We start from the raw sequence: 12,500 nt of genomic DNA on the forward strand, positions 1-12,500 counted from the left end.
CCCGTATATTTTCCCTTTCACTACAAATTCAAATTGCACAGCCAAGCTTTCCAAACCAGAGAACATGCACACTCATACTCAACTGACATTTTATTAGAAAGTAAAAAGAACTTTCTCTTACAATATATTCTTGTTGATTACTAAGTTACCAAGTGTAGGCTTAGTGTATTTCAAACTTATGATTCACCACTATCACTAAAAGTTATCCAAGCTGTCTCTGCTTTGACTTGCAATAATCCTAGGTTGCTTGAAAGAATAACAGAAAAAACAACACACAATTGTTTTTATAGATTAAATGTATCTGGATTACCTGCCTTGTATTTGGTGGGGTGTGTCACCCGTTTGATTATCTCTACACAAAAAATTAGGTATTAACATATAACTAAAGGCAAAAATCACTGTCACTTTTGATTTTCATTGTACTTTTCTCCACCAAGCTAAAAAGAAATAGTGTTTCAGAACTCACATGCAACTATTTCAAATTGCCAACTGTTATAAATAAAAACCTGCCCCTCAATGAGATACACCTCCTTCAGCCCTTTGAACACAGACTGCATGAAATCACACAATGGCTCTCATGGACCGAGTTGTGGATGGCACCACATAACATTTCCTGTGCCATTGGCTCATTGGAGGGACCACTTCTTTCCTTCATAACAGCAATATCATGTTTGGTGTTACTACTGGATACAGATCCATAAAGTGAAGGGAAACATTAATTTTTTTTCAACCCACACCTACAGCTTTCAGGTGCCTAATGTTGTATTTGAAATGCCAAATAAGACAGGTAAACACAGGAAAATTGCCAATGCATGCCAACAATCCCACTTTACTGGCCACTTGAAACTTTATTTATACTGCAATTGTTGGGTTAAATTGCATTACACTTTCTTTTTTCAACTTTATTTTTTCTATTACCATGGGCATTACTATCATTAGTTACATATATTAGCAAAACTCAAGAACAAGTGCAAAATCTTGTGTCAATAACCCGAGTTTAGAAATATAATTCTTGATTTTATATCATTAACGTCTCCTTCGTCTACGACATCTCATTCAGAAGAATATGTGCATAAGAGGAAAGCTTACAGACATATCCATACATAATGCACAAAATACATTCTATAAATCAATTTACTGTCTAATTCTCATCTTGGTGGAACATATCCCCAAATGGATAACTTGCAGCTCGATGATGAGAGCTTTCGGGGGTTCGGGATAACATCTAGCTTCCTGTTTCACGAACTGGTTTCCTTCGTAAATCTGAGGTATCACTCTCCTTCCTTCTCCAATTAAGAAGGATGAAATATTTTCAGGGAACTCTTAGCTAGCTCATATGGATTCTTCTATATCCCTTTCTCTATTATTGAAAAGGTAATGATACATTATATATATATATATATATATATATATATATATATATATATATATATATATATATATATATAGAGAGAGAGAGAGAGAGAGAGAGAGAGAGGAAGTGGAGAGAGAGAGAGAGAGAGGAAGTGAGAGAGAGAGAGAGAGAGGAAGTGAGAGAGAGAGAGAGAGAGAGGAAGTGAGAGAGAGAGAGAGAGAGGAAGTGAGAGAGAGAGAGAGAGAGAGAGAGAGAGAGAGAGAGAGAGAGAGAGAGAGAGAGAAAGGAAAGAAATAAGAAGAAGGAAAGAAAGAGAGAGAGAAAGGAGAGAGGAGAAGAGAGAGAGAGAGAGAGGAGGAAAGAGAAAGGAGAGGAAGAAGGAGAAGGAGAGAGAGGAGAGAGAGGAAGGAGGAGAGAGAGAGACGGAGGAGATGGAGAGAGAAGAAAAAGGGGGGGGGAAAAGGGGGGAGGAAAAAGGGGGGGAGAAAAAGAGAAAAGGGGGGAAGAGAGAGGGGGGGGAAAAAGGGGAGGGGAAGGGGGGGAAAGAGAGAGAGGGGAGAAAGAAAGGGGAAAGGGGAGGAGAAAAAAAGGGAGAAGAAAAGGGGAAGGGAAGGGGGAGGGAAAAAAGGGGAAAGAGAAGAGAAAAGGGAAGGGGAGGGGGGAAAGGGGGGGAAAGGAGGGAAGAAAGGAGGAGGGAAAAAAAGAGGGAGAGGGGAAAAAAAAAAAAGGGGGAAAAAGAGGAAGAGGGAGGGGAAGGGGGGGAAGAAAAAGAGAGAGAAGAGAGAAAAAGGAGAGAGAGGGGAGAAGAGAGAGGGAGAGAAAGAGAGAGAGAGGAAGAAGAGAAAAGGGGGGAAGGGGGAGAGGAGAGGAAAGGGGAAGAAAAAGGGGAGAGAAGAGAAAGAGAGAGAAAGGGGAAAGGGGGGAAAGAGAGAGAGAGAGAAAGAGAAAGAGAGAGAAAGAGAGAAAAGGAAGGAGAGGGGGAGGGAGGAGGGGGGAAGAGAGAGAGGAAGGAGAGGAGGGGGGAAGAGAAGGGAGAGAGGAAAGAGAAGAGGGGAAAAAGAAAGAAAGAAAAAGAGAGAGAGGGAAAGAGAGAGGGGGAAAAGAAGAGAGAGAGAGGGACGAGAAAGAGGAGAGAAGAGAAAAGAAAGAGGGGAGAAAAAGGGAGAAAAGAAGGGGAGGGGGAGAGAGAGAGAGGGGGGGAGAGAGAGGGGAGAGAGGAGAGGGGAAGAAAAAGGAAAGAGAGAGAGGAGAGAGAGGAGGAAGGAGGGGAGAGGAAAAGGAGAGAGAGGAGGGAGAGGAGAAGAGAGAGAGAGGGGAGAGGAGAAAAAGAAGAGAGAAAAAGGAAGGGAGAGGAAAAGGGGAGAGAAGAGAGGGGGAAGGGGAAGAGAGAGGGGAAAAGGGAAGAAAAAAAAAGAGAGAGAGAGGAGAAGAGATAGAGGAGAGGGAGAAGAGAGAGAGAGGGGAAAAGAGAGGAGAGAGAAAAGAAAAGAGAGAGGGAGAAGAAGAGAGAGAGAGAGGAGGGAAGAGAGAGAGAGAGAGAGAGAGAAAGAAGAGAGGGGAGAGAAAAGGGGAGAGAGAGAGAGAGAGAGAGAGAGAGAGGGGAGAAGAGAAGACGAGAGAGAGGAGGAAAAGAAGAGGAGAGGGGAGAAGAGAGAGAGAGAAGAGGAGAAGGAGAAAAGGGGGAAAAGAGGGGAGACAGAGAGAGGAGGAAGAGAGAGAGAGAGAGAGGAGAGAGGGGAGAGAGAGGAGAAAAGGGAGAGAAGGAGAGAGAGGAGAGGAGAGAAGAAGAGAGAGAAAAAAGAGAAGAGACAGGAGAAAACAGAGAAGAGAGAGAGAGGGGGGAAAAGAGAGAGAGAGAGAAAGAGAGAGAGGAGAGAAGGGGGGAGAGAGAGAAGAAGAGGAGAGAGGACAAAAGAGAGAAGACAGAGAGAGAGAAAAAAGGGGGAAAAGAGAGAGAGAAGAGGAGAAGAGAGGAGAGAGAGAGAGGAGAGGGAAAGAGAGAGCGAAAAAAGAGGAGAGGAGCAGAGAGAGAGGGGGGAGGGGGAGAGAGAAAAGAGAGAGAGAGAGAGAGAGAGAAGAGGGAGAGGGGGAAAGGGGAGAGAGAGAGGAGAGAGAGAGAGAGAGAGGGGAGAGAGAAAAGGAGAGAGAGAGAGAGAAAAGAGGGGGGCCAAAGAGAGAGAGAGGGGAAAGAGAGAAGAGAGAGAGAGACGAGGAGAGAGAGAGGAAAGGAGAGAGAGAGAGAGGGGGAGAAAAGAGAGGGGAAGGAAAAGAGAGGAAGAAAGAGGAGGAGAGGAGAGAGAGGGAGAGAGAGAGGAGGAAGAGAAGAGGGGAAAGGAGAGAGGAAAGAGGGGAAAGAGGAGGAGAAGAAGAGAGAGAGAGGAGAAGAGAAAGGGAGAGAGGAGGAAGAGAGAGAAGAGAGGAAAAAAAGAGAGGAGACAGAGAGAGAGGGGAGAGGGACAGAGGAGAAGAGAGAGGAGCGGGAGAGAGAGAAGAGGAGGACAGAGAGAGAGAAGGGGAAGAGAGGAGAGAGAGAGGAGACAGAGAGAGGAGAGAGGAGAGAGGAGAGAGAGAGAGGAGGAGAAGGGGAGAAGAGGAGAGAAAAAGGGAGACAGAGAGAGAGAGGGAGAAAGAAGAGGAGGAGGGAAGAGAGAGAGAGGGGGAGACAGAGAGAGAGAGAGAGGAGAAGAGAGGGAAAGAGAGGAGACAGAGAGAGAGAGAGAGGAACAGAGAGAGCGGAGAGGGGGAGGACAGAGAGAGAGGAGAGGAGAAGGGGAAAAAGGGGGAGAAAAAGAGAGGAGAGGAGAAGAAGAGAGGAGGGGAGACAGAGAGAGAAAAGGGGGAGAAGAGGAAGAGGAGGGGAGAGGAGAAGAGAGAGGAGAAAGAGGAAGAGGGGAAAAGAGAGAAAGAGAGAGCCCCGGGACGAGAGGGGAAAAGAGAGAGAGAGAGGAAAAGAGAGAGAGAGGGGAGAAAGGAGAGGAGAGAGAGAAAGAGAAAAAAGGAAAGAGAAGAAGGAAAGAGGAGAGAGAGAGAGAGGAGAAAAAAAAGGGAAAAAAAAGATGAGAGAGAAAAGAGAGGAGAGGGGAGAGGAGAGGGGAGAGAGAGAGGAGAGAGAGAGAGAGAGAGAGAGAGAGGAAGAAAAGAGAGAAAAAGAAAGAGGAGAGAGGAGAGAGGAGAGAGAGAGAGAGAAGAGAGGACGAGGGGAGAGGGGAGAGAGAGAGAGAGAGAAGAGGAGAGAGAGAGAGAGGAGAGAGGGAGAGAGGGAGAGGAGAGGAGAGAGGAGAGGGGAGGAGAGAAGGAAGAGAGAGAGAGAGAGAGAGAGATATGCACCCTCCCTTCACCCCTCGAACTCACCTGCGCCAAAATCGGTCGAATTAACACCGGAAACACGAGCGAAGCCACGGGCGCGTTCTGGGCGTGGTCTCCCATGGTCATTCTTTCCACCAGCGGGTCTCGGAGGAAGAGAAAAAGATACAAAGATTCCGGGAAAAGACACTGGAAGACACCAAATCTCCGAAAACCGAAGGGTACGGCTGGGTTGTACCTTCTCTTGCAGCGGATGTAAACACACTGGCTCTCGCAGGTTCCAACACTGTCAGCTGATAACGAGGGTTGGTAAATAGCGAACACTGGGACAAAATTTCGGTATTATTATCGTATCATTCCATCGTGTTAATCTGCTTATTTCTCTCCTTTGATGTTATTAAAATATATTCATTTGAAATTTGATCTAGTTGTCTTATGTCTATCCCCCCAAAAGCGAGGAATTAATTTATGAGTTTTCAATTCTAACGTGTCATGTATTCAATTAACCCGTTATTACAAAATTTCGGGACTTTAAACTTGTCTTTCATTATCAGTCTAATTTGGTTAACCAAAATTAATAAAGTCCCTTTTAAACTAATATACGTGAGGGCTTTTTGAACTTCATTTTATATATTATATTTTGATAAACCCATTATTCAGAACCCTCATTATGTAAAGTACACTCACGGGACTTTCATCTAATTGAATAATTGACACATTAATAAAAACCGACCTTGAGGAGTAAGTCATATTGCTAGTATGTGCAATTAGGCAACATAGCAATCCAATAAAAAGGCAATGAACTTGTCTGACTTGATTTTCCATTTCCGCAAAGCTATATTTACGGGCGTTCCTGTTATTAATTCGATACTGATGGTGCCCTAATTATCATACCTATATATACTTTATTTTTTATTAATTATTTATAATGATGGCGATCTTGTTTTATGTCAGTTAGTATTTTCTTGTTTTATGCTATTTGTTGATCAATGGGCAGTGTTCTTCTACCTTATTGTTTTATGGCGCCTTTATTTCGTCGTTTATTCATGAATTTGTTTGTGTTATTGTATCATGTGACTTATATTGGAAATTCTTTATCACACACTATGTTTTTCTTTATCATATATATATATTTTTTTCTTTTTCTTTTTTCTTGTTTCCGTTTGTATCTTTTTCTTTTTTTCTTTTCATTATTTATATACTTTTTTTTTTTGGGGGGGGGGCGTTTTGTTAGTAATTAATAATGTCTCCCTATTACAGTTACAGTTATTCCTATTACTACGACTAATACTACCTTCTTTATTGTTAACGATAGTAGTAATAATAACAATAATAACAGTAACAATTTTTTTTAATAATAATAGTAATAACAATAATAATGATAATGATTCAAATGACAATAATAGTAATAATAATGATGATGCTGATAATGTTAATAATAAAGGTAATAAAAATAATAATAATAATGATAACAACAACAACAACATAATAATAATAATAGTAATAGTAATAATAATAATAATAATAACAATAGTAACAGTAATAATAATGATAATAATAATAATAATAATAATAATAATAATAATAATGAAAATAATGATGATGATGATGATAATGATAAATGTAACAAAGAAAATAATAATAACAACAAAGAAAATAATAATAATGATGATAGCAGCAATACGTAAGCTGATAGTAAAAACGGAAATAATACTGATAAATGCTATAATAGTAATGGTAATGATAATAATAATGTTAATAGTAACAATGATAATAATGATGGTAATAACAATATTAATAACAACAGCAATGGTCATAAAGATAATCCTTAAATCCCTTGTTTTCAAAACAAATACAGAAAATACAGAATAAAAAAGAGTAACCAGATAGAAACAAATAAATCCTAATTACCTGTTCTTACCCCCCCCCCCCCATCTTAGTTTTCAGAGGAATTCGACGGTCGAGGAAAAAAATGTATATATAAACCTAAAATAGTTTAAACATTAAAAAAAAAAAAAATCATTACTCCTTTTCACCAGCCTCGATTTTCGAGATAGTCAAATTAATAGATTAAAAAAAAAAAAAAAAAAAAACACGCAAACAGATAAGAATTTAAAACAAATATATTAAAAAAAGACAAATAAATCCCATACTACTCCCAGAAAGTCACGTATATTTAGAGGCAATCAAGGAAGTCGCAATAATAGGCGGATTTACACAATAAACAGATAAATCAAACAATCAAAACAAAGAAATGAAAATCTGTAAATCCCAAACTGATAAGGTGATAATCATAACAGTAATGACAATGATGATAATGACAACAATGATAATAAAATTTATATTAATGATAATAATAATAACAGTAGTATTAGTAGTAGAAGTAGAAGTAGTAGTATTAGGAGAAATAATAATAATAAAACAAACAAATAAAAGTGAATATATAGCCAATCCCACCCACCGAATAATTTTTTTACGACCCCCCCCCCAAAAAAAAAAAAACGTACAAATAAACATAATAACAAAAACAAATGAACAAAAAGGAAATAAATCCTCAAATCCCCCCCCCCTCCTCTCCTTCTCTAAACACCAAACAAATATAACAAACAAATAAAATCCCCAGCACAAAAAATAAATAAAATCCCCAACACGAAAACTAAAATCCCCAACAATACAAACAAATAAATAACAAAAACAACAATAAAAAAAAACAGAAAAAACTAACAAAACAAAACCGATAAATCCCCAAATCCCCCTCTATTCCCCACCTGCCCCTACTCATTAGCACTGCTCCCCCCCCAAAAAAAAAAAAAAAAAAAAAAAGAAAACAGACCGACGCAATCAAACAAATAAACACCACCACAACAACAAAACAACAGGACAACAGCAATAAATCCCCCACCCCCTCCATCCCCTGTTTTCCGCAGCGCCAAGGGACAAAATCAACCGCAAAAAATAACCAAACCTAGACCACCAAACGCACAAAAATATAGCATAAATCCCTCAAACAAGAAAAGCGACCCCCTAATAAAATAATGATTATAAATAAATCCCGAAATCCCCCGAGCACGACTTTGCGAAGCGCTAAAGAGAGAAAATCAACCCAAAAAAATAACAACCAAACCTAGACCACCAAACGCACAAAAATTATAACTTAATCCCCCTAAACAAGAAAAGCGAACAAGAGAAAAAAAAACTACAAATAAATCCCGAAATCCCCCGAGCACGGCGCTAAAAGAGAGAGAAAACCCAAAATGACAACCAAACCCAAACCACCAAACAACCAAAAATATAATAACACAACACCCCCAAACCAAGAAAAAAAAAAAAAAAACAACGAACACAAGAAAAGAAAGGAAAAAAAATCCCCCCCTCCCTTACAAATAAATCCCGAAATCCCAGTGCACGGCGCTAAAAGAGAGAAAACCCAAAATGACAACCAAACCCAAACCACCAAACAACCAAAAAAATAATAACACAACACCCCCTCCCCTAAACCAGAAAAGCGAACAAGAGAAGAGAAAAAGAAAGGAAAAAAAAAAAGAAAATCCCCCTACAGATAAATCCCGAAATCCCAGAGCACGGCGCTAAAAGAGAGAAAACCCAAAATGACAACCAAACCCAAACTACCAATAACACAACACCTCCAAACCAGAAGAAGAAAAAAAAAAAAAACAACAACGAACACAAGAAAAGAAAAGAAAAAAAGAAAAAGAAAATCCCCCTTACAGATAAATCCCGAAATCCCCCGAGCACGGCGCTAAGAGAAAACCCAAAATGACAACCAAACCCAAACCACCAAACGCCCCAAAAAATAATAACACAACACCCCCAAACCAGAAGTAAAACAACGAACACAAGAAAAGAAAAGAAAAGAAAAAAAAGAAAATCCCCCCTACAGATAAATCCCGAAATCCCCGAGCACGGCGCTAAAAGAGAGAAAACCAACCCAAGAAATATAACACAACACCCCCAAACCAGAAGAAAAAAAAAACAACGAACACAAGTAAAGAAAAGAAAGGAAAAAAAAAGAGAAGAAAATCCCCCCTACAGATAAATCCCGAAATCCCCGAGCACGGCTTTCCGAAGCGCTGGCGGTCGCGGCGCGAGTTGCCGGCCGAGCCCCAGCCATGGCGACGAGCAGGAGGAAGCAGGACGAGAAACACTTGAAGATCCTTCGCGACCTCGGCTCCCAGGCGGCCAATAGGACATGCTTCGACTGCCACCAGAGAGGGACGACCTACATCAACATGACTGTGGGGTCGTTCGTGTGCACGTCCTGCTCGGGCATCCTGTAAGTGCGTGTTGAGGGGAGAGAGAGAGGTAGGACGGGGGTTGGGTGGAGGGAGGGAGGGAGGGAGGGATTTCCTCCTCCTCCTCCTCCACCTCCTCTCCTCCTGGTATTATTCGTACTCCTCTCCTCCTGTGCCTCCTCCTCCTCGTCCTCGTCCTCTCTCCTTTCTCTTCCTCTCCTCCCTTTATCGACATTTCTCCTTCCTTCCATCTCCTCTTCTCCTCAATCAGCTGGCTCCTCCAACTGCGACTTTCAGAAACGATTGGATTTTCTTTCCGCTTTCCCCTATTTTGTCTGTTGTTTTTGTTTTTTCCTCTCTGTAAATTCACTTCTTTTGTGTAAATCTCCTTGGTTTTCCCGTTTCTCTCTTTTTTTCCCAATTGTTTTCTCCTGTTAGTTTCCCCATTGTGTGGTAATATTTTTTTCCCCTTTCCTCTTGTGTCAGTATCACTATTTCTCCTGTCTTTTTCAACAGCGTTATGTATGTTTTGTTAAAAGACAAAATTTGGGTACATCATATTTATTATTCATTTGATAAGTTCTCTTTAGTCTCTCACTTCACAGTCTGTTTCTCTGATGTTGTTTCTCTCCTGTTTTCCCTTATCATTTACAATGTCTTGCATCAAATTCCTTTATATCCAAGCTTTTCTCCTTTTCTTCCATTCCCTCTTTCCTTTTGCCTCGCCTCTTTTCTACTTATCATTCTTCCTCAGCAATCTTCCTCGTCTTTTCCATTTTTCTCCTCCTCAAGGTGAACTTGTGTCAATTGGGTCAAGGATCGCATTTATAATTTCAGTGATCCTATGATGTCGGAGATCAGCCGAGGTCTGAGACTTCTGTTGTCGGAAAACAAGTAGCGTTAGAAGCTATGTGCTGTCAGAAATCAGTTGGTGTTGAAAGACAGGTGTCCAAAGATATGCAGTGTCAAATGTTTTTTGGCTTTTTGCTATCAGATGTCACTTGGTGTTAGAAATCTTGCTTTTATGGGAGATATGTACAGTTAAAAGTTAATGGTTTAAGGGATTGCCTATATTTGATTGAGATTGTTATGGGCTAGTGGCCAGCATTTTTTTCATGTAGTTTGTAAAAGTTAATAATTCTGATAGTTATTTTATTACAGTTGTGTATGTTTGTGTTGCTTTTATTAGTGATCATAATAGGGGTAATTTTGATAATAATTACTACTACTATTATACTATTATACAACTATACTACTATACAGTCAAACTACTATACAGTTTTGCTACTATACAACTATACTAATATACGACTATACTACTATACAACTATACTACTATACTAGTATACTAGTATACTACTATACAATTATACTACTATATACCTATACTATAACTATATTATAACTATGCTGCTATACTACCAAACTATACTACTGTACTACAACTACTAAACTACTGTTATACTACTACTGCTACTGCTGCTGTTGCTAATACTGTTACTGCTACTGATGAAATTGATGATAATGTTATTATGATGCTGATAGTAATGATAATGAATTTAATGATAATGATAGTAATGATAATAAAAGTAATGAGGATAATAGTAAAGGTAATAATAATAATAATAGTAATATTAATGATTGTTATAATAGTAATAATAGAATAAGGATAATAATTATAGTAGTAAGCATAATAATAGAAATGATAATGATAATAACAACAATAATAATGATAATGATAATGGTAATAGAAATAATAATAACAATAATAATAATAATGATAATATGATAATAATGATGATAGTAATAATAATAGTAATGACGATAATATTGATAATTGTAATGGTAATGGTAATAGTAAGGATAGTGATAGTGATAATGAAAATGATAATAGTAATGCTTATATTCATATTAATATTGATATTATTGGTAATGTTAACTTTGATGCTGGTTGACATTGATATTGATATATTGATATTAATATTGATCAACATCATTAGCAGCAACATCAACATAAATATCAATGATATTAATTATAATGAATATGAAAATTATAATAATGAAAATAATAATAATAATAATAATAATAATAATAAGGATAATAATGGTGACGACAATATTGGTAATAATAAAGATAATTATCAAGATACTGCTAATAATGATAACGATAATAATAATAAAAATAAAGATAATAATAATGATAATGATAATAGTACTGATCATAGTAATAATAATAACCTCCCCAATGCCTTTGTCGTTGTTATCATGTGGGGATCACCCGTGCCTTGCTCCTGAGCCCTTGCCCCAACTGATTTTGCAGTGTCTTCTTCATGTTTCCTTTTCTTACCCCCTTAACTCCTTCCTTTTCTAATAACCTTTACCTTATACTATACCTTATACTACATCTCTCCTTCCCTACCACACTACCTTTTAGTATTGCTCAACCTATAACTTTGCCCTAAACATTAACTCATTCCTAACCCTCTTTGCTATTCTGGTTTACCTAAGTGCCATATGACCTTTGATGTCATATAGCAGTTCCTTACCCTGGGGGGACTTTGGCCCTAAGCCTCATTCTGTCACTCTATTTTAAATATGCTGCTAATTATCTTAGATGTTTACACTGTAGAAAATTTTCAATAAACAAATAAATAGTAGTAATGATGGTGATGGTGGTGGTGATGGTGATGATGAAGACGACGATGATAACGATGATGATAACAATAGCAATAACAATAATAGTAATAGAAATAGTAATAATAAAATTAATAATAGTAATAATAATCATTATCATCATCATTATTATCATTGTTATTATTATCATCATTATCTTTATCATTATCATTATCATATTCTTTATCATATGAATTATCACAATCATCATTGTTATTGTTATTGATATTCATGATGATATTGTTATTATTGTTATTTTTTTATTATAATTATTATTATTGTTATTGTTGTTGGTATTGTTATTATTATTATTATTATTATTATTATTATTATTATTATTATTATTATTATTATTATTATTATTATTATTATTATGAATGAAAATTATTTTGATAATACTAAAATATAATAATAATGACAACAATAATATTGATAATGATGACAATAATATTGATAATGATAATGATATTGGTAATAATATGAATAATGATAATTATTATTATTATTATTATTGTTATTGTTATTGTTATTGTTATTATTATAATTATTATTATTATTATTATTATTATTATTATTATTATTATTATTATTATCATTATCATTATCATTATCATTATCATTATCATTATCATTATCATTATCATTATCATTATCATTATCATTATCATCATTATCGTTATTATTATTAGTTGTTGCTGTTGATGTTTTTATTATTATTATTATTATTATGATGATGATGATGATGATGATGATGATGATGATGATGATGATGATGATGATGATGATGATGATGATGATTATTAGTTGTTATTGTTGCTGTTGATGTTGTTATTATTATTATGATGATGATGATGATGATGATGATGATGACGATGATAATTATAAGTATAATTATAATGATAATAATAATAAAAATA

At 37.0% G+C, this 12,500-nt stretch overlaps 2 protein-coding genes across 2 annotated transcripts in view; one reads left to right on the plus strand and one right to left on the minus strand.

Moving 5' to 3' along the window:
- LOC119598273 (programmed cell death protein 10-like) overlaps positions 1–4,934 on the minus strand; it is an 11,852-nt gene extending 6,918 nt beyond the window's left edge. The window contains exon 1 of the mRNA XM_037947932.1: positions 4,706–4,934. Within this exon, the coding sequence (XP_037803860.1) occupies positions 4,706–4,786 (81 nt within the window). The 5' untranslated portion in view covers positions 4,787–4,934. The remainder of the gene's footprint in view (positions 1–4,705) is intronic.
- A 3,614-nt stretch (positions 4,935–8,548) lies between these two features.
- LOC119598274 (arf-GAP domain and FG repeat-containing protein 1-like) overlaps positions 8,549–12,500 on the plus strand; it is a 41,822-nt gene continuing 37,870 nt past the window's right edge. Inside the window, exon 1 of the mRNA XM_037947934.1 lies at positions 8,549–8,951. Coding sequence (XP_037803862.1) covers positions 8,788–8,951 — 164 coding nt within the window. The 5' untranslated portion in view covers positions 8,549–8,787. The remainder of the gene's footprint in view (positions 8,952–12,500) is intronic.

Source organism: Penaeus monodon, chromosome 41, assembly GCF_015228065.2.
Source record: "Penaeus monodon isolate SGIC_2016 chromosome 41, NSTDA_Pmon_1, whole genome shotgun sequence".
Taxonomy (NCBI): domain Eukaryota; kingdom Metazoa; phylum Arthropoda; class Malacostraca; order Decapoda; family Penaeidae; genus Penaeus; species Penaeus monodon.